This window comes from Apodemus sylvaticus, chromosome 7 (genome assembly GCF_947179515.1).
Source record: "Apodemus sylvaticus chromosome 7, mApoSyl1.1, whole genome shotgun sequence".
NCBI lineage: Eukaryota > Metazoa > Chordata > Mammalia > Rodentia > Muridae > Apodemus > Apodemus sylvaticus.
The window spans coordinates 28,708,276-28,735,695 of NC_067478.1; the positions used below are offsets into that span (position 1 = coordinate 28,708,276).

The 27,420-nt window shown below is 42.4% G+C and overlaps 1 protein-coding gene across 1 annotated transcript in view; it reads right to left on the reverse strand.

Annotated features, from left to right (window-relative positions):
- The window catches only part of Slc9a9 (solute carrier family 9 member A9), a 576,880-nt gene that overhangs the window by 73,351 nt on the left and 476,109 nt on the right, over positions 1-27,420 (reverse strand). The window contains exon 14 of the mRNA XM_052187635.1: positions 21,333-21,412. Within this exon, the coding sequence (XP_052043595.1) occupies positions 21,333-21,412 (80 nt within the window). The remainder of the gene's footprint in view (positions 1-21,332; positions 21,413-27,420) is intronic.

The following is a 27,420-nucleotide window of genomic DNA, read 5'->3' on the forward strand; positions in this document are numbered from 1 at the left end:
TGGTATATCCCATAAACTCAACACTAGGAGAAGTTATAGATAGTTACTCTTGTTTTCATCCTTGGTTCAGGAGACTGTGTGTGGTCACAAGCACATGGACATGTGTGTGGCAGGAAATGTGATGGCCTTTTTAATTTTTTTTTTCTTTTGGGCGGAGCTGCCAGGAGCAGGTGCTCAGTCTTCTAATATTTATTTATTTATTTATTTATTTATTTATTTATTTATTTATTTATTTATTTATTTTCCTAGCAAAGAATGGGAACAAAGGGAGGGAAGAAGTCAGTTCTCAGGAGATGTTCAGCCAACATGTAACTGGAGAGGGGGTCAAAAGTAATTGCTTTTACTTTTGGCAAGAGAGCTGCAGTGAGCAGGCCTGGATCAAGCCAATGATGTGGCTTTGTAATGTGGTGTTGGCTGTAGCAAGAAAATACTGGAGACAGCTGTGGGGTTCACAGATATGTTCCTTCATGGTGAATGAGAACTTCTGCTGGGACCTGGGGCTTTCAGAAGCTCTGTCTGCTACTGTTTTCTTTGGTGTCAATGGGGTTTACCTAAAAAGGGAAGCCTTTTTTGTTGTTGTTGTTAACTTTCTCTACACTTAAAATGAAAGAGATTTGTTGTCACCTGGAGACAAGGGTGGGGCTTACCCATGATGCCTTCTATGGCCCAGGGACTTTCTGTCTACAAGCAGGGATATAAGCAACCATCTAACTACCCAAGCAATAGTCTATCTCAACTTGAGGCTCTCAAAATGTGGGCAGAGACCCCTTTGGCAAACCTCTCTCTCTAAAAACAATAGTATTACAATTCATAACAGTAGCAAAATTATAGTTATGAAGTAGCAGTGAAAATAATCTTATGGTTGGGGATCACCACAACATGAGGACTCTATCAAAGAGGTGCAGGTTTAGGAAGGGTGAGAGTCACTGCTCTAAGGTGTAGTGATCAATGTTCTAAGGTGTAGTGATCAATAGCTGGCTCAGTTTGCAAGTTATGGCTGAAAAAATGGCTTGTCCATCAAACCTTATTACTCCCCAAATAATTATGATTCCAGCTTTTGTGCTGGATACTATTTAAATGAATGACTACTTACAAAAATGACAGCAGGGAGAGGAATCATGAAAATTGGCTTCGTTCAATGGATGGAGCCACTTACACCTCATATTGGGATAATTTATGTTCGTTTTCTCTGATGTCATCTGTTGTTCAGGTCACAATTAGTCATGGTCTGTATTAACCGAAGGGTGCTTTGTATACTGGCAGAGGGAAGCATATTATTTGGGAAGGTGCCTATGAATACTAAGCCTTCAATAATGGTATAAGAGATTATTTACAAAAATGTAACATTTCTTTCCCAAACAACTGAACCTCTTTTCATTCTCCTGAGGCTTTGTGAAGGAGTATATTTTCTTTACTACTACACAGTCAGGAATTAAAGAGAATAGAGGCAAATATTTCTTCTAGCTGTATAGTGCTCTTTGCTCAAAGCAAAAGATAATATTTTCATATATATTAAGAAATGTCTTGTTTATAGGCCACACTATAGATCTTTTGGAAAATCCAATATGAACATCTCATTTACAACATTTAATGATCAGGATATTAACTTTAAAATTCACTTACAATGCCACCAAATATAAGGGGTATATGTATTTACAATGGTGAGACAGTAATCCATTTTGGCTTTTTGAAATTCTTGATGTGGACTGGGGTCCTTTGCATGTTTCTGTTTAATTCAGTGACTCTATCCTTTAGAGGGTAACAAGAATGGCAGCCATTACTAGCTTTCTGTCTGAAAAACAACAGCAATAGCAGCAACAACAACCACAGCAGCAAAATAGTTCCTGGAATGTGATGATTTTTCTTTTTGCAAAACATATCTGGTCCTGCATAGTCTTTAATACTTCTGTAATTTCCCCACTCTTACTACTTTCTTGTTTTAGTGCATTGGGGTAGGGGGATATATTGTGTTGTTCTTTAAAAGAAAAAAGCCAACCAGATGATGATAATGATACACTCTGAAGTATTTACCCTGATGGCAATAGCAAGGGAAAATGACAACTTGCATAACAGTCAGATGAGAGAAAGAGTACTCAGAAAACTCTTGAACATCTGTTTCAATATCAGGATGGAGGAAAGACTGGATGTGTGTCAGACTTGGAGGAGGACTCCAGAGATCAGCTTTGGAAATGGCTGTGATGCTCCTGCGTGATGCGCCCGCGTGATGCGCCCGTGTGATGGACCCCACCAAGGCAGTGCAGATGGGAGTCAGAACTTGGTAGAGGGATACGTGATGGGTTCATCTTGGGTCCCTTGATGTTTTAATACAAGAATAGAAGGAAAAGACAGAGCCTTGAGTAATAAGAAAGGAAAATCTTTAAAGAAGCATAGTTAACACTGACATTAAGGACAAAGAAAGGCAAGCAAGCCTCTGTCTGTGAGATGACTCAGTGCATAAAGGTCTTTGCCACCAAGTTTGATGACCTGGGTTCAGTGTAAGGACCCACATGAAAGAAGGAGAGAGAACAGACTCTAGTACGTTCGTTGTCCTTTGGTTTCCACATGTGCAATGGTGTACACATGCTTCTGAACACACATACACACACAGACACACACAGACACACACACACACACAGTACTTAAAACAATAAAACAAGCAAAGGAACAAACACTTTTATAAAGTAAGATGAGCCTGGAAATGCCTGTCCATAAAATCAGTGGGAAATGCCCAAACAGTGCAGAGCTGAGGAGGACGCGATAAAAACATTACAAGAATGAGGCAGGCGCCAACAATTAACAGTATAGCTGCTGCTAAAAGACAGGCCAGAACACGGTTCCTCCAAAACCTGGGCACCTCACTTCCAGAAGATCCTGCTATACCACTCCTGGGCATATACCCAGAGGATTCCCCACCATGTAATAAGGATACATGCTCTACTATGTTTATAGCAGCCCTATTTATAATTGCCAGATGCTGGAAAGAACCCAGGTATCCCTCAACAGAAGAGTGGATGCAAAAAATGTGGTATATCTACACAATGGAGTACTATTCAGCCATTAGAAACAATGAATTCATGAAATTCTTAGGCAAATGAATGGAGCTAGAGAACATCATACTAAGTGAGGTAACCCAGACTCAAAAGGTGAATCATGGTATGCACTCACTAATAAGTGGATACTAACCTAGAAACCTGGAATACCCAAAACATAATCTACACATCAAATGAGGTACAAGAAGAAAGGAAGAGTGGCCCCTTGTTCTGGAAAGACTCAATGAAGCAGTATTCAGCAAAACCAGAACGGGGAAGTGGGAAGCGGGGGTCGGGAGCACAGGGGGAGAGTAGGGGGCTTACGGGACTTTCGGGGAGTGTGTGGGGGGGTAGGAAAGGGGAAATCATTTGAAATGTAAATAAAAAATATATCGAATAAAAAAAATGAAAAAAAAAAAGACAGGCCAGAACAAAGCCAACAATAAGTAACCCATTGTTTGGTAAGGTGGTGGCCCCTGGGGACCCTCAAGCTGCACTGGGAAAGAGGGGGAGCCAGGTAGCAGGTTGAGCTGCTAGAACAGATGAATAGTCGATAAAATCGATCTAAGTTCTGAGGCCTTTGACCAGGAAGGCCCGGTGACTTGGGAGGGGCTGTGAAGTCACTGGGGGGTTTTATTCATGTCACCGTTGTTAAGCGGTTAGGACTGATGCATTTAGAAGTTATTTCAGGAGATCTAGTTGGAAGGTTGACTAAAGAAGTAAGGAGAAAGGGTAGAAGCCGATTGGTTTTGATGTTTGATAGATTTATGGGAATAGTTCCCACTCAATATCTTCTGCATTCTCTGTGAGGTAGAAGCAAGCTCAGTTGTTCAGTGTGAGAAATCAGAGGGCTGGAGATTTTGGGGAAGTCGGGGTATGCTATGAAGTCATTGAAGACAAGGTAACGAGACGTGGAATGGGGGATGTTGGGTCGTGCCGGTCAGTTAGAGGTTAATGATCCAGCAGTTATAAGAAAGGCAGAAAGCGGTCTTTATGTGCATGTGGCTCCCCAATAGAGCCATCTAGACTGAGTTAAAGACGTTAGCTGTGGTTGCTCTGGAAACAAAGGGTAGGAATGTTGCTGTTTGGATAGAGGGGTCTGGAGCATCTGCAGGGTGTTTGTGAAGTGGTGAAGGAGGGTCCCACCTGGGCAAAGAGGAGTGTGGGGGAAGGGAGCGTGTTGGGGAGCCAGGGCCTCTATCAGCTAGAAGAGGGGCCTCATCTACTGGTATGGCGCTTTTAGCACAGGACGGAAAGCATGAGTTCCTTTGAAAATTGTAACTTTTTTCTTAAGGCAGTGAATATAAAGAATTTCTTTTTGATTAAAATAAAGGAGAAAGAGAAATGGAGCTGACTTTCAACAGTTTCCTTTTCCCTCAGCTTCGCAGGAGGCCCAACAGCAGACAAACAAACCAGGCAACTCCCAGGCTAATGCGTGTTATTATGTGAATATAAACTTCTGATACGCCAGGTGCAGAAGAAGAAGCATGTAGGAAAAGCCTGCCTTTCCTCTTCCTAAGGAATAAAAGAGGCACTGCCTGGGAGAGTTGCTGTCCAGATGAAGAGAAAGCAGAGGCGAAGGATGAATCACCGAACCACGCCCCAGCAGGATCCTCAGCCCATTTGTCTGTCATCCCTGCGAAAGGAGATCTGAGCTAACTGACAGAGAAGACAGGTTCATAATGCTGCAAAACGGGAATTTTGCTCATTCTAGAATGTCGTTCCTTCTTCTGTACTATGCAGCCTTTTTGCATTACTTTTATAAAAACACATGTATAAGATGAATTAGAGAAGTAATGGAGCATTGGCTACATAGAAAGCAATAGAAAAATCATAACGAGATGTAATTTACAGTTAGACTTCACAGCACTTTTTATCAGACTCCCCAATTTTCTTCTTCAAGTGATGACTAATATCAAGCGTAATCCCCTCTCCCCAATGAGGCAAGCAGCCAGTCATTTCTGCTAACCAACCAGACCTCACATAAAAAGAAATGATCTAACTGCTCAAGGAGCAGCCTGGGCCATAACCACGGACCTGACGCAGCTGTGGGAATCCCAGAACAGGTTGGTGCGTGAGCTGAGATGAGGGGTCCAGTTCCCCTCTGCAGGGAGCATCCTTGACCAATACAGCACATCCTTCCCTACCAGCATGGCTGCCGAGTCTTGAGGGTTTCCATGGAGAAAGGGGCTCTCTGCCTGGCTAACCAGGTGGGAAGGTAGGAAGGGAACCTATAAAGTTTTGTTTGCATCAGCAAATGACATAATTAAAAAGATAAGAAGGGAAGCTAAAGTGATATTTATTTGAAGGAAGCAGATATTGGGGGAACAATGAAACAAAAATTTCTCAAAGAGAATTCATCCGAAGAAAACACAGCCATTTTAGGCTAGATCAGCAATCAAATGGACACTATGTGTCTGTGAAGTCCAGTGTTATGAAGCATAGGACAGGGAAATTGCCCTTGAAGAAGGGGGTCCAGGCCCCAGAGGTTAGTCTAAGCTTTCCTGAGACTCAGTAAAGATCAAGGGTTGCTCCTGCTCTGTGCTGTGACAGAGAGGCTACCAAGCATTGTCACTGTCTGTCTTCCATCACAGCCACCCTGATTGGTGGGGGAACAGCTGCTGTCTTTTCAGTCCTTTTTTTCCAAATGCTAGAGATGTGCCTCTGGGTAATGTGGAGCGAACAGCTCCTGATTTGTCCTCAAAAAGATTGTTGAATGGGGTGAAGTTGGGGAAAAAGTACATGTGTAATGTGACAATCAATTCAAAGAGCCTCACAGAAGAGATGAGTTCGGGACTTCTCAGGAGTGAGGCAAGGCTGCTTTCCCGTTTCTTTGAGAAGGAAGGTATAGGCAGGTCATGCTGGGAGCTATGTCTGAAGTGTGGCACCTGTTTATGGTAGCATCCTGGACTGCATATCATGTGCTTCTTTCACACTTATGCATGATTTTTGTGACCAAATTACATCAAGTCAAGGTGTCAATTACCTCCTGGTAGCCTGAGAAGGCACACCTGTCCAGTACATGCCACCAAGCTGACCTGTTACATCTTACTGAATTTGTGAGGATGAACATATGGCAAATACACCTTAAGTTCTGGAAGACAGGTTTCCAACACATAATGGATAACAGGAACCTTCTTCTGATGCTCAAATAAAACCATGAAGAAATATTGATTCCTTTTCAAAGAAGTAGCTTTAGTTTGGCTAAAAGGAGGACTTATTCTCACAGAATGAAACGTTTCCACTCCGTAGTATGGCTCTGGATGAAAAAACTGTAAAACCAGCTCTAATCTCCAAGCCGCTTGAAACCATGGAGAAGGTAATGTAAAGTGCGGGCATTTGGGATGGGAGGGTTCTTACGCAGACGCGCATGTGGACTGAATCCAGTTTGGGAGGACGGAAGACACAGAAGCGGGTCCTTGAAGGACTGGTTCTAGATCACACGGCCAGCAAACCTGAGATGGAAGCCTGATCCAATGGCGCCATATCTGCTGCTGGAGACCTCTGGAGCTGAACTACGTGGTCTGGAATATGATGAGTTTTGGTTTATTTGGGAAACACCCAATTTTTCCTACAGTGGGCATTCTAATAATTTGAATAAAGGCACCTTATTGAATTGTATTGTATTGTAAAGGCACTAATATTATATATATATATATGTATGTATGTATGTATATATGTATGTACAATGCTTACAGTCACAATTCATAATAGAAAAATGGACAATATTCTACTAGGTGGTGAGGCAGAGGAAGCCAGTGAACCTAGGACTCTGTTGCCTGCAGCCAAACACACCCTTCCCTCCTTCCCTCCCTCCCTCCCTCCCTCCCTCCCTCCCTCCCTCCTTTCTCCCTCCCTCCCTCTTTCCTTCTAATATTGTCCTCAGCTCTCAAAACATTAGAGCAAGTAGACTCATCTCTGGATGTTGGTCTTCATTTCCAAACCAAGCTGAGATGAAATAAAGATATTTTGCTGGGAAGGTATGTAGCTGGACTTTACTGTATCCAGAGAGCAGAGGGGCAGTAAGATTGCTTTCCTCCTAAAGGGACAGGATTGGCCAGGGCAGCCATTAGACACAACCTAGGTAAGGCTCTTCTATGGAAAAAGGGAAAGGCTGTGGGGTGGGGGTGGTTCTGGGGAAGCAATATCAATAATAATAATAGCCCACCCCATCCTGTAAGCTCTTTGTTACACACGCTGAATACAGTTGTGGGAGTCTCATCCAGCCCCTGTAAGGTAGAGATTATCACTGTCATCATCCTTATTTTATAAATCAAGATCCAGAGAGTTTGAGGTCCCCGCCCCCCATCACATAGCTGGTAAGTGCCAGTGGTGTGAACCGAGCGCTGTCTGACTCACGCTGTGCCACCTCAGGCTAATGAGTCTGAACTTGGCTTGGTAGGATGTGGTGCAGCCGTGCCTATTCATAACATGAGTTAGCCTGAGGTGAATTTCAGTGAGGACTACAGACAGAAGACAAGTTGATGAGACCAAATTAGCGCAAAATACTGAAATAAATGTTCTGTCTCTTCTTCGTGCAGGGTGTTAACTGTGGAGCGCTCCTCTGTAAGAGCTGCAGGAAGACAGAAAGTTCACTAGAGAATACCACCTGCCAGGCAAGAGGCCTGCTTATACCCAAGAGCTGGCTCGTGAGCTCTGCACACGTGAGTGAATCTTCCCGAATGAGAGGAGTTTCACCTCCTAGTTCCCTCCCCCTAGTCTGTGACTATGACTAATATCGTCCAGCTGGACACCATGGTCACCTGGACCCCTGCTTCCTTCCAGCCTGGCTCTTTCTCTATGTAGCTCTGATGTCCTCACTAATACCACACCCAATCCTGAGGATCGAGAGCAACAATTTCCTAGCTCTTGACTCTTTTCCTGTCTCTTCCCGTTGTAGCTGTACCGTAATTAGGTACCCCGTGACTTCTCCCAAATCAGTGCCGTTAGGTCAATCTTTCTAAAAGTAGTCTCTGTCATTCCTGTGTCTCCATAGCTCCTGATTCTTCATTGTCCCCCATACTGCATCCCGACAAATTCCCTCCAGGACTCAGAGCTCAGACTCTTTACAAATTTCTCTATACAAGGCTCCTTAGAGTCTCTTCTACTGGCCAGTCCTCAATGTGCTAGGCTATGACTCTTGCCTCCTGCCAAGCACACATAACAGTTGTCCCTCCTGTCTTCTCTCTGAATGTGGCTTTGCCTAGAGACAGTGAGCACACCTAGTGTTTGTTCGACTTACTGGGTCTTACTCGCTCCATTTGGACATTACAGTTTTTCTGTCAATGTGACTGTGCTCATTTAATGGATTTAAAACCCTTGGCTGGGAGGGGGCCAGGAGCCTGAGGTTTCCTATCTAACAAGTCAGAACCTTGAACTGCATTTTGTCCCCACCTTCCCCATCCCAGACCCTGTCAAATTCTGCCTTTCTCTCCCAGTCCAGCTCAAAGACATCAACTCTGTACTTTTCCAAAACCAAGGGATGAGGGCTGTCCTTTGTGGTTGTATAGCAACTTCTCTAACTTGCTGACAACTTAAAACAATTGGGGGAAAGCCTGAGAATTCCTGCATTAGGGCATGACAGGGCACAGTGCCAACAGAGCTCAAGATTCAGAATCTTTTGAACATGACCTTTTCTGACTACTTCAAGGAATAGTTTTTGTTTTTTTGTTTTTCACACTTTTTAAACCCAAGCACAAACACATGCACCCCCTGAGACCAGCCACACAAATAATATTTATTTCTAATTCTGCAACATATTCTGAAGTATTAAAAACTTCTGGGTAAGAACCTACTAAAAACTGATTGCGAGACCTACTTATGAGTCCAGAAGAGCAGTTTGAAAAATCTCAGAACCGAAATCTTCCTAAAGCCCCTCAATATTTTAAATGTTTGCAACAGACAGGACTCACAAGAGAAACACGTTCAGTAGGAATTTAGGTGCAGTTCCTACTGGAAACACAAACAGTTCTGACAAGGCTGGATCAGGAAGGGGAGGCCTTGGCCAGAGGACATCAGCTCCTTGCAGGAAGGCCAAAGGTGGCCGTGTCACAGGGGCCGTGTCACAGTGGTGCATCTTGGAGGAGTGACATTTGTGGGAACCAAATGTGCAGGGAGAAAGATTTCTCAAATGCTGTGTCTGAAGACAGAGAGCAAACTTACATGCTCATCATAATCTTGGATATACTGGGAAATCAGCGGGAATTTAAAAATAATAAAAATGTAATAAAATTTCTTGTTTCTATCTGCATAGAGTCTGGAGGCCTTCAGGCCTGTAAACCTGTCACTGAATTTAGTATCATTTCAACTTTATGAAGCACTTGATGTTTGCAAAGCGCTTGTACAATTACCAATTACCATAATGTTCATCTTCTGAGCATTGTAGCTCACAGAGGGCCCGAGGACTTCAGATATAGAGTGAAGGGATTTTTCCCCTTCAAAAAGGAGAAACATTGGTCAAGTCAATTAAAGAGCAGGCTTCTGAGCTTGTATGGCTGGAGCTGCTTAAGATGTGGGGTGCTTGTTGCTTCTGGAGATTCCTTCATCTCTCAGCACCCTGAGCCCCTAATGCTGCCAGCTTCTCCTGACAGATACCAGCACGCGACACTTGGGAGGACCTGGAATGACTCAGTGCACTTGTAACCCAAGCCTAGGCCAGCGAGTGGGATGCAGAGAAAAGCCCATGACAGCACAAAACCATCCCAGACCCTGCCAGTGACCACTCCTTAGCACACCCTAGAGGCTCTGGCATGGGCTTGCATAGCATCCTGTGTTCTGGCTGTGTTTACAGGCAACACGTCAATGAAACCCAGTTCACTGCTGGATTTCAAGGAATTTTGAGGAAATAGCTTCAAGGGGTGTCAAAGGCAGTGGTTTCAGGATGTGTCTGCTTCCTTTGGGAGGAGGATGGCTCCCCTGTGCTGTGTGTGAGAGATAACAGCACTAGCTCTATGTAGGCAACTAAAAGCAACTTGTTGGTTGATAGTGGATTTTGACCCATACACTTTCTGTTCAGTTAGTTAAGGCCCCTGTCAGAAATCCTGCAGTTTCTGTGAGTAGATCTTTACCTAAATGCCAGATCAGCTGGCAGATGGCTGCATTTTTAACTTGGAAGTATTCTACTTGACCTTGGCTGGAATACTTATACCACTGGATCATCTTCATTCGGGGAAATCTAAGACTCCATCTCTTCATGGAAGGATACTTTCGTATTTTAACACATTTATGTTTTAGGATCCATGTTGAGGGCCCTAGCATATCATTCAAAGTAGGAATGAGACTGTCATTGCCCTGACTTTTACTCAAGCAGGAAACTGCTGGGTGTTTGAGAACCAACTATCTGCGATCATTTAGTTCTCCCTGACACATGGCCGCCTTAGACCTGGTCACTAGTCGTTATCATCCTATCAAAGGTTCATCCTCCCTGTCATACCCATATACCCAGTCACTAGCTGTTATCATATCAAGGGCACCAGGTGACTCTGTGCTTAAGCATTCTTCTGATCTCAAGAAGGAAAGTCTTTTTCTCGCCCATGAGGTGTGTGACGTACACCCTGTGTGTGGAGAATGTTCTCACTTCCTGACCACGTTTTGTCACACAGCTGGCACCTGCTGGTGACTTTGCAGACCCGCCAAAGGCCTCTCATACCTTCAGCCTCCTGTGAGTTCTCGGTGCCTCTCAGTTCCCAAGTCCTCTCCACAGAGCTTTTCCTGTCTCCCCGGAGCTGCTGCTGGTTACGACCCTTTAAGGCTTCCACAGTTCCTCTACATTCCAGTTAGCTGTGCTGCCAGAACCCGTCCATCGAAGCCTAACCCCAGCCTGAGAGGCAGGGCCTTTGGGAAGTGCCTCTGTTTAGAGGGCTCTGCTCTCATGAATGGGAGACTTCCATCCCTTGGACAGGACCTGATGATTCCTTTACTCCTGTGGCTTCAGAAGAAGGTTTAAGGTACACCCACCCTGTCTCAGGCCCAAAGAAGAAAAACCAAGAAAATGCAAGTGAAACACCTATACTTTTTATGAAGGAAGACATTAAAACCAAATCCAATCCTGGAAGTATTCAGTGTGTAGGTGCCTGATGAATGACCATCACGGGAATGAATGAAAGACACTTTGGTTCATTTTTATCCATCCAAGCCACCAGAGAACAAATAAATCAATGACAGTAAGAGAGAATTCTTTTCCTTCTCCTCTTCCTCACCTCCCACCCTTTCTAAGACAGGGTCTCCCTGGAACTCATACAGAATTTTGGTCTTGTACTCACAGAGATCCATTTGCCTCTGCCTACCAAGCACTGGGATCAAGGGTGTGCACCACCACGCTCTGCTGAGAATCTTTACAGTAATTGTAACTGTGGAATCCTTAAGTGTATTCCTCACTAGAAATTAGCTTGTACAGACTGCCTTTCATCTCTTTCTTCTGATTCTCCCTCCCTTGCAAGCTTTCTTTTATCCATGGATAACCACATCTGTCACTGGTTTTCCATCTTGGTATTCTCCTTGTTTAGAATGCCCAAGCTCCCTTCTCGTTATTGAATTCCACTTTAGGAAACCTTAACTCCTCCATGGACCCTTTCCCACATGATGGAAAGAATGCTAATTATCACTCCATCAAGTCCTTCCCCTGTAAGCATCAATGCTGTTAGCTTTGTCCACACATTTATGAAGTGGTGTAACCTCACGGAGGGGTGTCATCAACATCTCCACCCTGTGAAGGAAACCTTAATTAAGGGCGGCCTCTGCTGTGTGGGCTCTACAATGGTTTCATAAACAGACAGGTGCCGAGGAACTGCTGGCTTCCAGAAGCACCAGGCTCTGCCTCCTGCAGGTGGTAATCCGTGTAGCCAGCAGCAGCCATTCATGCTGATAATGTGTCTCTGGTAGCTCATGAATTTGTTGGCAGTTTGAATATGCCCTGGCTGCCACAGTTGAGGAGTGACTAAGTAACAATTAAATTTTAAACAGAAGACACCAGCCCCCACCGGGAAGAAAAAAATATGAAAGTGAAATTCAATGCTGGCAACACTGAGACAGTACCTGTATTTGATTTTGAAAGACTTTCCATTTTTTTCCTTTGAATATTTTGAAACGAAATGACACGGTACTAACCTAGACATCATCAATCTGACATCACATCGATAATGGTAAAACAGCACAGCTTCACCTGCAAGGGGCAATTGAAAGACTTCCTTTATAATGGAAGGTACAAGAGGAATAATTATCATCAAAGCCTCGGACTGCTTCCATTGTGGAATCAAAAAAAAAATTGCTGCTCCTCTCTATCAAGTCCGAATTGCTATCTGTGGTATAATTTTCAGAAAAAAAACTATAGGAGGATGGTTCATAACTTAGGAAAAATTATCCGTGAAACAACTGTATGTGTAGCATAGAAAAAAAAAAAGAGCAGCTTATCCCCAGCCTGACTGGAGATAGAATGGGAATTATGGCTGGCTCACAGCCTAAGTGAAGCCTTTTGCTTACAGATACTGAAGTCTTCATTACACTATTAAAATTTGCTGTTATAACTGAACACTGATGCTGGGATAGAAAATAGTGGCAGTTGGGCAAGTCACAGACACCAAGAGATAATGAGCATTAGATGCAGTAGATGCTGCTGTTCTCTTAGATCTGTGGCTATCAATAAGTAGTAAAGTTAACAGAACTCTACCATTTACTAAGCATCACTCCAAGTGACCCACGTGAATTCTTCTGATGATCAAAACAAGCCAAACTATTATGTAACCAGTCCTGGGTAGGCCACAACAGCAAATTGTAGTTGATTTAAGCCAAAAGTCAAAGGAGTCATGGTAGAGAATCAATGCCTGACCATTAAAGCAGATCTCTGTTTGATACAAAGTAACAGTGGGACATCTGAATGTGCCTTTCTTTATTCTATAAATGCCTTTCTAAAAGGATGCTATAAACCAGAAATCTTCAAACAAAACCACATTAGAACACAGGCTCTGTGGAATTTGCCCACATCATGTATCCACAGCCTAGGACCCACTGGCCCATGGAAGTCTCTTGATAATTATGTAATAAATGAAAGGATGAATCAGTGAGGGATGTCTAAGGTAGTGCTGCTATACATTGGGAAAATACTCAATAGATTGCTTTCGTGTCACAGTGTAAAGGAATTTGTGAATCAATTTTCTATAAAAGGAAGAGCTATGTTCTGACTTCGTGGTTGTATAAATCACAATTTTCATTTGGTTTGCTTAAAGTGGATGTGAAATGAGAAAGAATTCTCATCTAATAGAGATATTATTAAAAACATGTTTATGGGAAAAAAAGAGAAAAACATTGTAGTGGGCTTTAAGCTCCTGTATAAACCTAGGACTGCTGTGGAAAACTAGGTCACCATCTTTGGACCTTGATTTTCACAATCAGGGTGGGAGGCTGTGGTGTTTAGAAAACAGTGCAGAGGGCTAAATCTGCAGTCACAGGTACTCTGTAGGAGAACTTACTCCAACTATGGATTTAGGCTATTGGGTGTTGAGAAAATAGCACTCCTTGAGTGTGTTCATTGTTTTGGTTCTGAGATGCTACTAAGTGGGTTGCTTTTAGCAAGAGGCTTTTGATAACTAGTTGGCTTTCTCATGGAGTCAGACGAAACAGGGATACCACGCATCTATCCTCTGACATGGGAGAAGGAAGCAGGGAAGACCCGAGTTATGACATGATCATGATAGGACTTGTTACTCTGTTCAAAGTCCCTCGTGTTGCTGCTACCAAAAAGTCATGAGAGCCCAGAGGCCCAGGAAGCTGGCCAGCTTCCTGGGGGGAGCAGATACATTCTTCTATTAGAAAGCCACCAGGGAGATATTCATAGAGAGCCTTGAGGAAGTGGATTACTTTTTTTTTTAATTTGATATATTCTTTATTTACATTTCAAATGATTTCCCCTTTCCTGGATTCCCCACCCCCCAAAGGTGGATTACTTTTGCTTGCCTCAAATATGTACCAATCATGGTGCTTCTCCAAACCACTTTGGGACCATCTGATTACATTTTGCCAGTGAAAGCTACAAATGACCCTAATCTGTAGCTCTCTTAAACACATCCCCCCTTTATCCCCAGGTCTCTTTCTCACTGGTGACTTCAAAACTATTCGGGACCAACAGTCACTTCAACAAGATGAATAGCAGAACCTCAGGAGGGACAACTGCGCCCACCTACCATGTTTGCCTCTGAAACCTACTGTGTGGCACATAGTGGGTACTCATTAATATGGTACAACTGCTTGCTAGTTGTTCCTGCTTGCTAATGAAAATAAAATGTGCTTCATTTTGAATGAACTACTAAAGAAATGATGACATTAAAGATCACTAAAAATGGTGCTAGACTCATGAGTAGCAACAGCATCTTACACATATCAAAGATAGCCAAGCTCAGTAGATGGATCATGGGAACCGGGAGCCTTGGGTCCTTCTGATGGACACGTTGAATTGACTATGTTATTGGCTTTAGGTGCATTAGCAACATTGGACATCTCAGAAGAGTCTTTCCCTCCTTTGGGCTCAGAGCCTCCTTTATAAAGCAAAGGTCCTTATCCATCTGGAACTTTGTATAAGGCAAACTCAAATCATTCACGAAGTCTATAGCACTACTCCAACAAATGACTCACAACTGCTTCAACCAGTCAGCATAGGGAAACTCTGCATTTCAGGGAATCATCATTTGGAATGGAAATTGCTGTTCATAATATTCATACCTAGGAATTAACATAAGCGTGACTGTGTGGGATAGAAAGCATTCTGTCAAGTTTTAAAAGTTTTCTTTTTTTTTTTCCCTATCTGTTCCCCTAAGATTAGTATACTGTTTCATTTATGTCTCCTAAATATGTGGTCCCAAATAATGTGGGAGAACAACAAAGATATACAGTGTTTACTTCTCCTGGAGTGGCGTCCCAACGATTCATACTTTCAGGGTCACAGGGGGTCTTTGCAGCAGGAAAACACAAGAGCCAAAGCTTCCACACATCCTGCAATGGGCCTTTGATCTGGTGGGTATCTGGAGGGTGTCTTCGAGTTTCTATTGCTGGGAAGAGATGCCATGACCAAGGCAACTCTTATAAAGGACAACATTTTATTGGGGCTGGCTTACAATTCAGATGGTTAGTCTAATGTCATTATGGCAGGAGTCATGGTGATACACAGGCAGACATGGAAGATAGATTGTCACCAGATCGAGCATCTGAAACCTCAAAGCCCACCCTCTGTGACATACTTCCTTCTCCATGGCCATGCCTACTCCAACAAGGTCAAACCCCCTAATAGTGGTGCTCCCTGTGAGCCTCTGGGAGATCTCTACCCACATGGTTTTCTGAAATGTTATTACTGGGTCAATTTGCCAACTCATTGCTATCTCTGAGCATCCTTCATACCATGTACGATGCTGGCAAGCACACACTAAGTCCTTGTGCTCGTTGATGTTGGCACAGGGAAAGTGCTCAAAAATGATTTTATGCTGCCCTTTTTATTTTGGAAAAGGTCATTTTTTATCTCGTGTCATTCGCTTTTGTAGGACTAATATATACACATGCTTAAGGAGAACGATGATAAATGACAGAATGGAAAAAGACTCGATGAAGCAGACGACAGCCCAGCAGGACCATTCGTCATGAAGAAGGCATGCATGATTCCCACACCAGCTGGAACACCCTGACACTTAAGCAAATAATTCTATGCAGTGTCTTAAAATATGAATAAGGATGCATTAATTTTAGCTTCTAACCTGCTCATTATATGAGATTGTCAATGAGGTTGATAGGTGGTTCTGAAATTTTGGCTTTGGTCTTAATAGACCCAGCATGTAAATAGTGGGGTAAGATGTATTTAGTGACCCACACAGAGCAGACACAGCTTCTAAGCCAGGGCCAGACTGAACATAGCAGTTCAGTTGAGTAGTGGACCATAAATTGACTACATGTAATATCTGGGTCATTTGAGCTTATCCTTTAAGAGGTTGGACTGCTTTCTACCATAAAAAAAAAATAATCCTCCCTTGTATGAAATAGATGATCATCTTAATTTAACCAGAATCTTAGCTATGAAATTTTGAGCTCCGGTGTTATTAATGAGTTGCAAAATTCCAGTGCTTACAGAAGAAAATGAAACAAACAACAAACAAACAAACAAAACACATTTCTTTCTCCCTATGTATGGTAGGGACTAAGGAAAGGGACCCCAACCATAGACTTCGAATCAGTTAAAATATGTGGAATCCAGGTCAGCTGTGTATGCTTGTCTGTGTCCAAAGAGTGAGATATATAGGTTAAGGGGCTAGGGGTGGGTATCAACATGGGGCAGCCTAGATAAAAACCACTTGGCCTTGTCCTGCTTGAAGGCTCACTTAGCAACCTCCAGAAAATTAATAGATGTTTCCCTACTTTAAAAGTGAAATAGGTACTCTGTATAGAAAACATTGCCTGCTTGCTGCCTATTTGGTTTTCTTTCTTTCTTTCTTTCCTTCTTTCTTTCCTCCTTTCTTTCTTTCTTTCTTTCTTTCTTTCTTTCTTTCTTTCTTTCTTTCTTTCTTTCTTTCTTTCTTTCTTTCTTTCTTTCTTTCATTTGTTCTTTCATTCTTTCTTTCTCTCTCTGTCTCTCTCCCTCCCTTTCTTTCTTTCTTTCTTTCTTTCTTTCTTTCTTTCTTTCTTTCTTTCTTTCTTTCTTTCTTTCATTTGTTCTTTCATTCTTTCTTTCTCTCTCTGTCTCTCTCCCTCACTCCCCTTCTTTTTCTTTCTTTCTTTCTTTCTTTCTTTCTTTCTTTCTTTCTTTCTTTCTTTCTTTCTTTCTTTCTTTCTTTCTTTCTTTCTTTCTTTCTTTCTTTCTCCATTCATTCATTCAGCAAATATTTGTTGAGTGAGAGTCCTCTCCCTGCTAGGCATTGTTCTATGTTATAAGAACAATCACAAAACAAGAACAGACCCAGATCTCCAGATACATATCCTCCAAAGAATATATTCTTGTCAGAGGAGGCAATTAAAACAAAGTACATGGTATATTGGAAGGTACTACTATAGGAAAATTATAAAGCAGAGGTAACCTAAATGAACACCTTGGGCTAATAGAGCCAGGAAGGTCCTGCAGGCAAGAGTGAGAGAGAGGAAGGGCAGAGGCATCTCAGTCTGAGGGGAACACCATCTAGAAGCTGGCCCTGACACATGCTGGGCATGGGGGTGGGGGGAGGAGATAGGCTGTGACTTTAGTCTTCTCCTGGCTAGGACAGGACATTCCACCTGATGGGCACATGGAAATCCAGATGCTTGATGTGTGGTTTACATTGCCGCTTCCTTTAAACTTGGTCAGATCGAGTCTATTCTCTTGGGAGATCAGAGTACTTAAAGTCACTTGTTTCATGGTGCTAGGAACTGAACCCAGGACCTCATACCTTCTGACTGCTCTATTGTTGTGTTAGATTTCCAGCCCAAACTTTGAAGATATGACTTGGAAACTTAGCGGTTCCTTCATGGTGTTGCTCTCTGTGTGACCAGCACTCTAACCCTGATATCAAGTGAATATTGTCAATGGGTATTTGAGAGTGTACTATAGAGTGAGGAATCAAAATGACTCCTTGTCTGAAGGACAACTTCATGAACTTCTTGAGACATGGGGTTTTATAAGTAGTGCAAGAGAATCTTTTATAGTGAGCTAGGGTTTTGGAGAGACCTGGGCTTGAATCATGGAATCACATGTTAACTATACAAGTTGATCTGGGAGTCTGGCTTTCTGTCACAGGGACATGGATAAGAATTCCAACCAAGAGTGGTTATGAGATTCATGAAGTGCAGTGTGTGGTAGTGCCCTGGGGCTCAGTAGCATTTGTTCGCCTAACATTCCCCTTATGTCTCAATTTTGTCTTTCTGCTGCACGATTCAGATTCACTGCCCAGGTTGAATTGTAATGAGATTGTCATTAATCATCAATTTTGGCACCGGAGGCTTCTAACAACACAGTTAAACAGGAGAACCCAGCTTACTGTACTGAGGCCAACCTTGGAAATATAGAAGGCTGACCAATGGTCTCTTCACGTGTACACTCAACTCCCCCACCCACCCCGCTCCAGCTTCCTGCAGAGCCTGAGAAGAAAGTGAGGCAGTGACTGGATAGCCTCCTCCCTGTACTCTGCTTGGCCAGTGCACATCTTCATTAAATATGCATTTGTGTGCTACTCGGACCCCTCCCCAACCACTGAAATTTTGAGGAAACTTTTATGAGAATATATGTATAGATTGCTTACTGCCATGGAAAAGTAAAACAAAAAAATTATGTGAGCCCCAGTGGTTTGTTTTACTGCCAATAATGATAGAATAATAAGCCATTCCCGAGTCTGAACATTGGGCATCGACTGCATAGGAATGGGAACTCTAATGGCTAGTTTTCTAAGAGTGTACCTAGTCTATTAAACCCTCGCTTAGATGTTGCTGCCAAAAACGTTTTGTAGATAGGGCTGAATGTACAATCAGTTGATTTTAAGTAAAATAAATTATGCAGTGGGCCTCCTGTAATTAGACGCATAGCCTTGAAAGCAGAACTGAAGCTTCTCTGCAGGATTTTGCCTCAAGATTACAGCATTAGCAGCTACCCTAGCTCCTTGGCTGGCAGTGGAGTCAGCCCTTCAAATTGCATGCTTGGTAGTTTCTACAATTACATGAACCAGTTCCTTGAAATGGGTCTGTATATGCATATAAACATACATGAATCGCTTTCAACAGTGTGCTTCCTGTTGTCTTGGTGAACTCTGTCTGATTCAGGGGAGTTTGGAGGCTCGTTAATTCTTTTTCTCTTGTCGAAAATTCCCTTTGTATGGAGCTAGGGATCACAAATTTGGACTTTTCAGGTCAGGCATGTTTCCTACCTTCTCAGTTCTGTCAGGAATTCTCAGTGGGAAGCTGAGGCAGGATGGTGGCAAGTTCAAGGCCTGCCTAGGCTGTAGACTGAGTTCAAGACCAGTATGGGTAACTTAGTAGGAGGCTACCTCAAAATTAAAATGCATACATAAATTTTATATACACATATATCTCAGTGGTGAAGTCCATGTCTAGAATGTGAAAGACCCTGGGCTTAAAGCCTCAGTACTATAAAAAGAAGCAAACATTCTTTATCCTGCTTTAACTATACGATGGTATCCTAACCATGTGATGGATCAACAGCTTCACTCCAGTCCATTTCTATAAGCACCCTAAAATTTCTTTTGGTTAAGGCTAGGCAACCTGACTCCAGCGAGGGACCGTCCCTACATTGGCAAAGACTGGCAGAGCCACACCTGTTAGGATCACAGGAACATCAACAGGGTTTAGAGTGGCCAACAGAGTGAATGGAAATGTTAATTCGCCTAAAAATATACCTATATCAAGAGGTCACATAGTTGAAACTGGTTGGCATGCTCCTATCCAGGTAAAATTCAGACCTTAACTAGGGCACACACACCCTCTTATGTATGAAAAACTATATTCGTGCAATGCTGGCTGCACTGCGGTTTCCAGAAGGAGTGCACAGGAGGACAAATTGCAACGCAGAGAGATATTACAGAGAGGATAAATCTGCTTTCATTTCTACTAGGCTGCCCTTAATCGTATGGAAATAAACCTTTGGTGGAAAGTGAGATTAAAACCTATGACATCATCTAAATTTAGAGCCACTGCTTGGAGCAAAAAATTTGAGTGGGCTCCAAATTTCATTTTCTTGTCTCCGAGTTAATTTTTCTGCTTTATTCCTTTTTCTGCATTGCAAAGCTGCCTCACGGTACTCTCAGAATTTGGAGGACAAAAATAAAAACCAGGTTTCTGATTTCCTGTTCCCTATCTGTGTATTTCATTAGGTGTTTGCTTCAATTATTTCACACACCTTCCTATAAATTTGATTATCAGAGACTGAAATCAAAGGCAGGAGCCAATCCTGTTCCTGGAAGAGAAGTTCAGCGTGAGTCTAAGCCTGCAGCGACCTGCCAAGATTACAAATTCCCCTAAAGAACAGGAAGGTTCCAGGTAGCTAACGAGGCCAGAGCAAGCAAGAGGTTGCCAATGATCAAGATGCACCGCCCTTTGCAGCGTGGTAAACTAGACTGCCCACAGAAATGCAGGACTGACGTGAGAGAAGACATCTGGCCACGGGTAGCAGAAAGATGTGTTAAGCAAGGCTCCCAGCCTTGCCCTCCACAGACCCATGTGATGCCGGAGCATTACGGGGATGTTTCCAGTTTGCACATGAACATCCTCTTGCTCACCTCTGCATCTTCTCGCCTTCTCTTTACTCCTTCTTAATCTTCCTTTCTAATTTCCGGACTGTCCTCCAGTCTGCTTTCTTTTCTTCCCTGACGTGAATTTACGATATTTCATACTGCCTCGTGCCTGTCTGTCATAGCTTCCTCTTCTTCACCTGTTTGCTGACTTCTATCAAACTTCCAAAAAAAGATCCTTTCTCTGATCTCACCTTTCCCTCTCCCATTGATGTCTTGTGGCTTTAATTGTTACTTTGGGTTTTAATCACCCAGAGACTGACTTTTTCTTATTAAAAGGAGAGGGATTTTGTCATTGCAGGAAGCCAGCTGTGAAGACCCAACACATTCAGTTCACAGCAATTGTCTGTTTTCTCCCACACGGTGCTCTTGACTGGATTAGCCACGGGCTGCTTGCTTCTACAGGGCACGGCACTTCAGCCTGATTTTCCAACCCTCAAACTCACAAGGCAGGGCATGTCTGAGCAGCTGCATTCACGGTGATGGGTAGAACTGTAAAAAAATATGCTTTTCAGAGGAAAGAGTTAATTCCTGAGAGGAATTAACAAGTGGCCCTGTTTTATACCACGACAGCGCTGACTCCCAGTCCCCAGCTCATTCATTTGTACTCCTGGCCCATCATTTTACACAGGAAATAAAGGTATACAGTGGCATCCTGGGAGGCAGATGTACCTAGGTCTTGTCCAAGCCCTTCAGACCAGCTAGAGATTGCAAAGGCCACTGGGACTGTCCAGTGAAGCAAGTGACCTTTCCATAGAAGCAACAAAATAGATAAGTTCTTCAGCACCATACAATTTTGTTATCTGACAGTAGAAAATATCAGATCACCACAAAAACAACATCATATGCCATTGACCGAAGGAGGTCACTTTGCTTTTGTAAACCTTGTCTACCATTTCAACCATGGTCCACATGGTTCTAGATTTTGAAATCACTACTTGATGTAAGTTTGCCTGTGGCTTTACTTTACCTTTGTGTACAACTCAGGATACCGGCCTCTTTCCATGATGGAGTGTGGAGCAGCCTCCCCCCCCAGGAGGAGCTGCCAGGCTTTCATTACAAAGGATACTTGTGGTCAAATCCATACCACATCCTGAAGAGCTGTGCACTCTCTGTCTTCGTCATGTTTTTATCCAACTTATTTGCTTCCTGGAAAGAGACCATAGAAAATGGTACGTCTTAAATATGTGTTAAATCAAATCCAATTTAACTACATCATTAAAGAAACATTAAAAAAATGTCTAGGCATGTTCATCTTAATGGTGAGTTTTCAAATTATCTCAGAGATCTTTCCGTGTAGATGAGAGTTGTTGGTGTAATTCAGTATTTGCTTTCTTGATCATCTCAATTTTATTAAGTAGTTAAGAGATGTCACTTTTGGCCATCAGTGACAAAGCTGCTTCTGTTGCTAGGTTCTTGTGGAAACATGGCAGTCCATTTAAGTCAAATCTGGGTGTCATTTGTTTATGGATGACTGAGAAATGACTAAAGAACAACCTCATAATCGTTACATTGCCTGTGATGGGTTTTTGATACCGTTTTGTTAGGATTAGAAACAGTTCAAAGGGACGTTCCTGATGGGAAGCCATTGAGAACTGTAGATGTGATTGTCTGCCCCCCACCCTCCCACAAGCACCATAAAGAAAGGGAGAAGGAAACAAAGACAAAAGAGGAAGACAATGTATTTGATGGTATGAAAGGGTGCAACAGAAGAAAGGAGACAATGGAAAGGTTTTGTGCTAAAGCACTTGCACTGCGGTTAAGATGGATCTTCAGGAGCATTTGATACCTGCATATTTCATTTCGCATATTAAGGAAAGTGAATTCTGCTCAATTTCAATTGTGATGGCCACTTATACTGGACTTAGTGTGAATTTTCTGCTTTGTTTAGAATTTCCAGTCCAAACTACTCTATGCCTTGGCTGTTCTGGAATATAGTGAGCATTATTCTGATGGTTGACAGTATATGGGAGACTGTGGAAACCCCGCCCACCACACCAAAGTCAGCCCCTCCTCAAGCTCAGGATGGTTTGATTTTTTTTTTTGTTGTTGTTGTTGGATTTAACTTGTTTGCTGCTCTTACTAATTACTAATATCAATGAATAGCTATGTTCTGCTCTGTGAAATCTCTACCAGCACATGCTACAGCTCTAAGAAATGGGACTACAGAGAAGGCAGTGTGCCCCATTGTTACTTAGTAGTTACCCTTTGCCAGAAACAGTGCAGCAGAGACTCCCACCAAACCCAAACTCATCGTCCTTCTGTTTTAAGGTCTCTAGGTTCAAAATTTAAAGCTTCCTATGTGACACTTGATATATAGCACAGGTCCTGTGATCCTGATGAAGATTCCATGGCAAACAATGAGGACAGATAAACTAGACAGTTCCTTGTAGGTGCCTTAAAACCTTAACATGTCAACCTTTATCAGTTTTGTTGTTGTTTTGCTTTTTATTTGCTGTCCTGGGACTTGCTGCGTAGACCAGGCTGGCCCAAACTCATGTAGCTCCACCTGCTTCTGCCTCTTGAATATTGGGGTTAAAGATGTATGCTACCAACTTCTAATCTTTTATGACCATTGAGAAAAATTATCAAGAGGGTAATGTTTTCACACTAGCTCAGGTTAGACCTCATTTTCCATTCCTAGTCCTTCCACGAGACCCCATTGTCTTCAGGAGCATTATGGGGTGCTATGCCTTGGTCTCAGGAGTTAGAATTTCCTCCCAGTTCTCTCTAAGGGAAACGTAGTCATCTGGCTCAGTCTCCTTGTGCCTCTCTACATCTCTCGGTAGCCTCGTTCACCCAACAGCATGTCAGAGCAACTGCTTCATACAGCAGTTTCTGTATCATGAGGCAACCCAGGCAAGCTGTTTATGGGTCTCCACTGCCCACATCATCACGGGGCTAAGGTTCCAGAGCTAAGCTTCTCATCAGAAACTGAAGCAGTTCAAGAAGCTCTGCATCAAATGTGGAAGCTTTCTTGTCTCCTTTTCTCTGTTTCCTTAGGAAGGAGGACTTTGGGGGTTTTACCCATTAACAGGCACAGCTGATTTCGATAGCAGAGTAGCACCTACTAATTACAAAACCGTCACTAAGTGAAGTGTTGAAACCACTATAACCACACACCCCCTCCCCAGCAGCCTCTTTTTAAAGAAAGGTTGAGGAGGTAAGCTGGGTGGTGTGTGGAGGCTCCTCAGCTGCCAGCCTTCAACAGCCCAGCTGAGTGACTGCAATAATGACAGTTCCTTGCTATGGAATGCTCGTTAACTTCCAGGCAGCATGCTAGTCACATTATCCAGCCATTAGTTTTTCCAATCATTATTTTTCTATTTCCATCACAATCCATCTAGGTTGGTTGAGTTGTAGCTATTTTGCACTTAAGGACCTAGAGACCCCCTAGAGAAAGGCAGCTCTGAACACCAAGTCACCCAGTTAGCAAGAAACAGCAGGGATTTGAGTCTGGGAGTGAATTGCTACACTCTAAAGATGGTGTTTCCTCCCAGTGTCTCCCATTAAACTGTGGCAAGAACAGCCATTCTTTAATGGGCAACATAATTTCATAACTCTTTTTATCCTCCCTCCTTCTGTCTCCTTTCCTTCCTTCCTGAGATATTTTCATAGGCTGACCTCAAACTTCACATCCTCCTGCCTCAGCCTCCCAAATGCTGGGAGTATAGCATACTCAGTAGGAGTTAACAATTCTAAGGAACTAAAGCAATTTTGAATTACTATAGTTGTATTACTGATTACTATAATAGTAGGAGATGCTTCTGGAACACATGCTCTTCAATATCAGATAACATTGTAGGTGATTTTTGTACCTTGTAGATCATGAACATATGCTTTGTCATTGTCTCTGTTTTAAGGTCAAGGAACCCAAGGTGAGTGGGGAGCATGGAAATTTCTAAACACACTTTAAGTTCTTATTCCTTCATCCATCTAGAGCTCTGGCACGTAAACATGGGGTCAGTGAGGGCAAAAGGGGTCTCTGAGCAGGAAAGCAAGGTCAAGATGTTGGGATGCTCACAGAGACAGAGATGGAATAACTACATACAACTTAGACTCCTGGGATCTTCTCAGGGGTTCTCTATGATCTTAGAAACTCTCTCTTGTCTTTCTTCTGTCTCCTCTTTTTTCATTTTGCTTCCTAAGGCTACAATATTGAAGCTCACAAGCACTAAGAGGGCATATTTCTGTAAAAAATGTCTATGGATGTGTTTTTTTGTCATCTGATAGGTGCAATATATACTTAAAAACAACCTTTATTTTAGTTGACTGACTGGAGATGTTATTCATCTCACCACGTTGGAAAGAAGTTGAGTTCTAATTCTAATAAAATAGGGGTGGAATATGTTTTCCCACGTGGGAAAAATTCCACTGATGATCAAGAAATGACTATTTTGCTGATCCTAGTTAAAAATTTCAATATGTATCTTAAACATCTGTTGGCCTAATTCTGGATCCATTCATTTATTTCTCAGGAGTTATTGATGACTTAATAACTTGGTTATGAAAGGCCATTAATAAATGAATAGAAATAAATGAGTTAGTCCAGTGCATGTTACGCTTGTGCAGTGGGGGCTAAAGATAAACGTGCTAAGGGAAGGCCAGCCATTGCAGTCCCACTGCAGTGGGGGAGGTATCTGATAGGGCAGCACAGAGAACAGGTTCCTGGAAGGGTCCCAATGTGCAGAGAACCAGGAGACGTCATCTGTCCATCTGCATTTTTTATGAAATAGGGACCCATGCATGCTTCAAGGACAACGGATGTGAGCAGCCATCTGTAGGAGGATCTACTTCTCCATGGTGTTTTTGTTTATCACCAGTGAGAGTTATTCTCTGTTAAGTTTCTTTATTCCAGAGAAGTGATATGCATTTTAGAACAAGCATAGGATACAGCATATCCTCACCTTTCTTATTCCCAGATGAATTCTTAAATGTTCCCAAGACCAAGATTTGGACTTTCTTCCATTGAATAACAATGATACACTCACAAACTTGAAGCCTCAGGTTTCCCAGCTCTGCATGGGAACTGGAAATTCAAGAGTGTTGAATTGTACCTTTTATTTGCCTTGCTACATCTAAGAAGCAGAATGATGGATGTATATGGAATTTCTCGCTCCTTTATTATCTTCTGTTTCTGGGAACATTTAAAAATGGCTAGGCAATCTGATCTGTCTTCCTCCCTGCCCCCTTCAAACAAGGGAATGGAGCAGAGATTGGGAAATGACTGCACACAGCAGGAAGTGGATAGTTTTCTTTTTACTGAGCCCAGCAAATGTGGTACAACCATAAGAGGAACATTTATGATGGTCTTCTTTATTTTGGGTTTATTTGGACAGATGAAGGAAAAACCAGAGGCTCTGGCCAGAAATCTACAAAAACCAGACATGGAAGCAAGAAGCAAGTGAAATGATTATTATAAGGATTCTGAAATTATTTCAACAATGCTATGAGGCCCTTTCTGGGTTCCCAAGTTGCTTTTCAGGTGGTTAGCGTAAATGGAATTGGCTTTTGGTATTTTGCCTTATGACCTGTCTCAAGAATGGAGAGTTTTATGTGGTAATCTCAAATTTATTTACTAATTATAAGGGAGAGAACCATTTTTTTCTTTTTGTTTTTTTTTGCTCTAAAGAGAAAGATTCCAGGATTCCAAAGGGAGATCATCACATTACTGAAGGGTAAAGGGAAAGCTTTTGAAGTTACCTTTTAAAAGGTCAACCATCAATTCTCAATCTCCATGTAGAAACACTTTATGCAAATGCTCTCACTTTCCCAGAACCCAGATAAATTTGTAAATGTTCCAAAGAAGGAAGTTAGGAAATGTATGTTTAAGAAGGAAACATTAAGGCAGTTAACTACCAAAAGATGGGCAAAACTCTGAGATGCCGCCCAGGTATCTCCAGATAGCCACAGCTAGCCTGTACTATCAGATGGACCAGCTCCAGGGTAGGCTGAAAAGGAATGGGCCTGGTCCATATGACTTGGGCTGGTAACAGATGAACATTCATACAGGGAAGATAATTGCTTGGCTCAAGAAAATGCAATATTGGTTTTTAAATCGATTATCTACAAAGTCTTTGATTCTACTTTCTTTAGAAACCTAATTTCTCTCAAACACTGTGTGGAGGATGTACTTAAAAACTCATATCTAAGGAATAAAATCTAGTATACAAGTGATGTGTTGGTATGTCATGCTCAAAATTAGGCCATCCAAAGGACTTCCTCTTTGCTTTCTTTCTTGGGTTGCCTGCTCTAAAAAGCAGGCTTCCAAGTGATGGCTCAGTAGCAGGTCTCTGGAGCGCTCTGTGGGTTACCATGGAGTCTGCTATAGATAGCAAGGAGCTAAGGGCTTCTACCAACAGAGATATGTATACTCTAGATCTACGCAAGTCATCCAGAGACAGCCATTCCAGCTGACATCTTCTCTGGAACCTCATGGGAGACCCTGAGTAGAAACACTCAGAGTTAAGTTGCTTCCAAACTCTTAAGCCACCATGAAACAGTGGATAATGAATACTAACTAGAGCATCCTCTATTGTGAACTCTAGATATAAGAGATACTCATGGGAATTGAAAAGTGTAATTAATGATAGTGCCTGCAGTTATATAGTTCTTTTATAATGTATTTTTTTTTTTTACCAAATAACTTATTTAAAAGGTAGAAGGTATATTTTCTATTATTACTACATCAAAAACTAACCATGGGTTCAAAATGACAATGTTACAAACTGAAGACTAAGGTCAAAGACAAAAAAAAAGAAGAAGAAAAAAAGATGGATGAACCTAAAGATGGGTAGATGTTCACAGAATGTCATTGTTCTTGCTTCATAGCACTTTTACCTGATGTCTGATTTTTAGAATGGCTTAGTTAGTATGATAATCCTTTTATACAATGGTATCCACACATACTCACATACCATAATGGAAAATACATCTTACAAAACAAGGTCCCAGCTCAAGCTACCCTTAAATATTAACCACCAGAAACACAACCACCACACTAAAGCTGGAAGTCTCACATTAGAACTTGTGGATCCTTTACACAGCATTCTGCATGTGTCTGAAAACCAAGTGAAAGAAACAATATTCTTTTTCCCTATGTGTCATGGTTTATATATGCTTGCCCCAGGGAGTGGCACTATTAGGAGCTGTGGCCT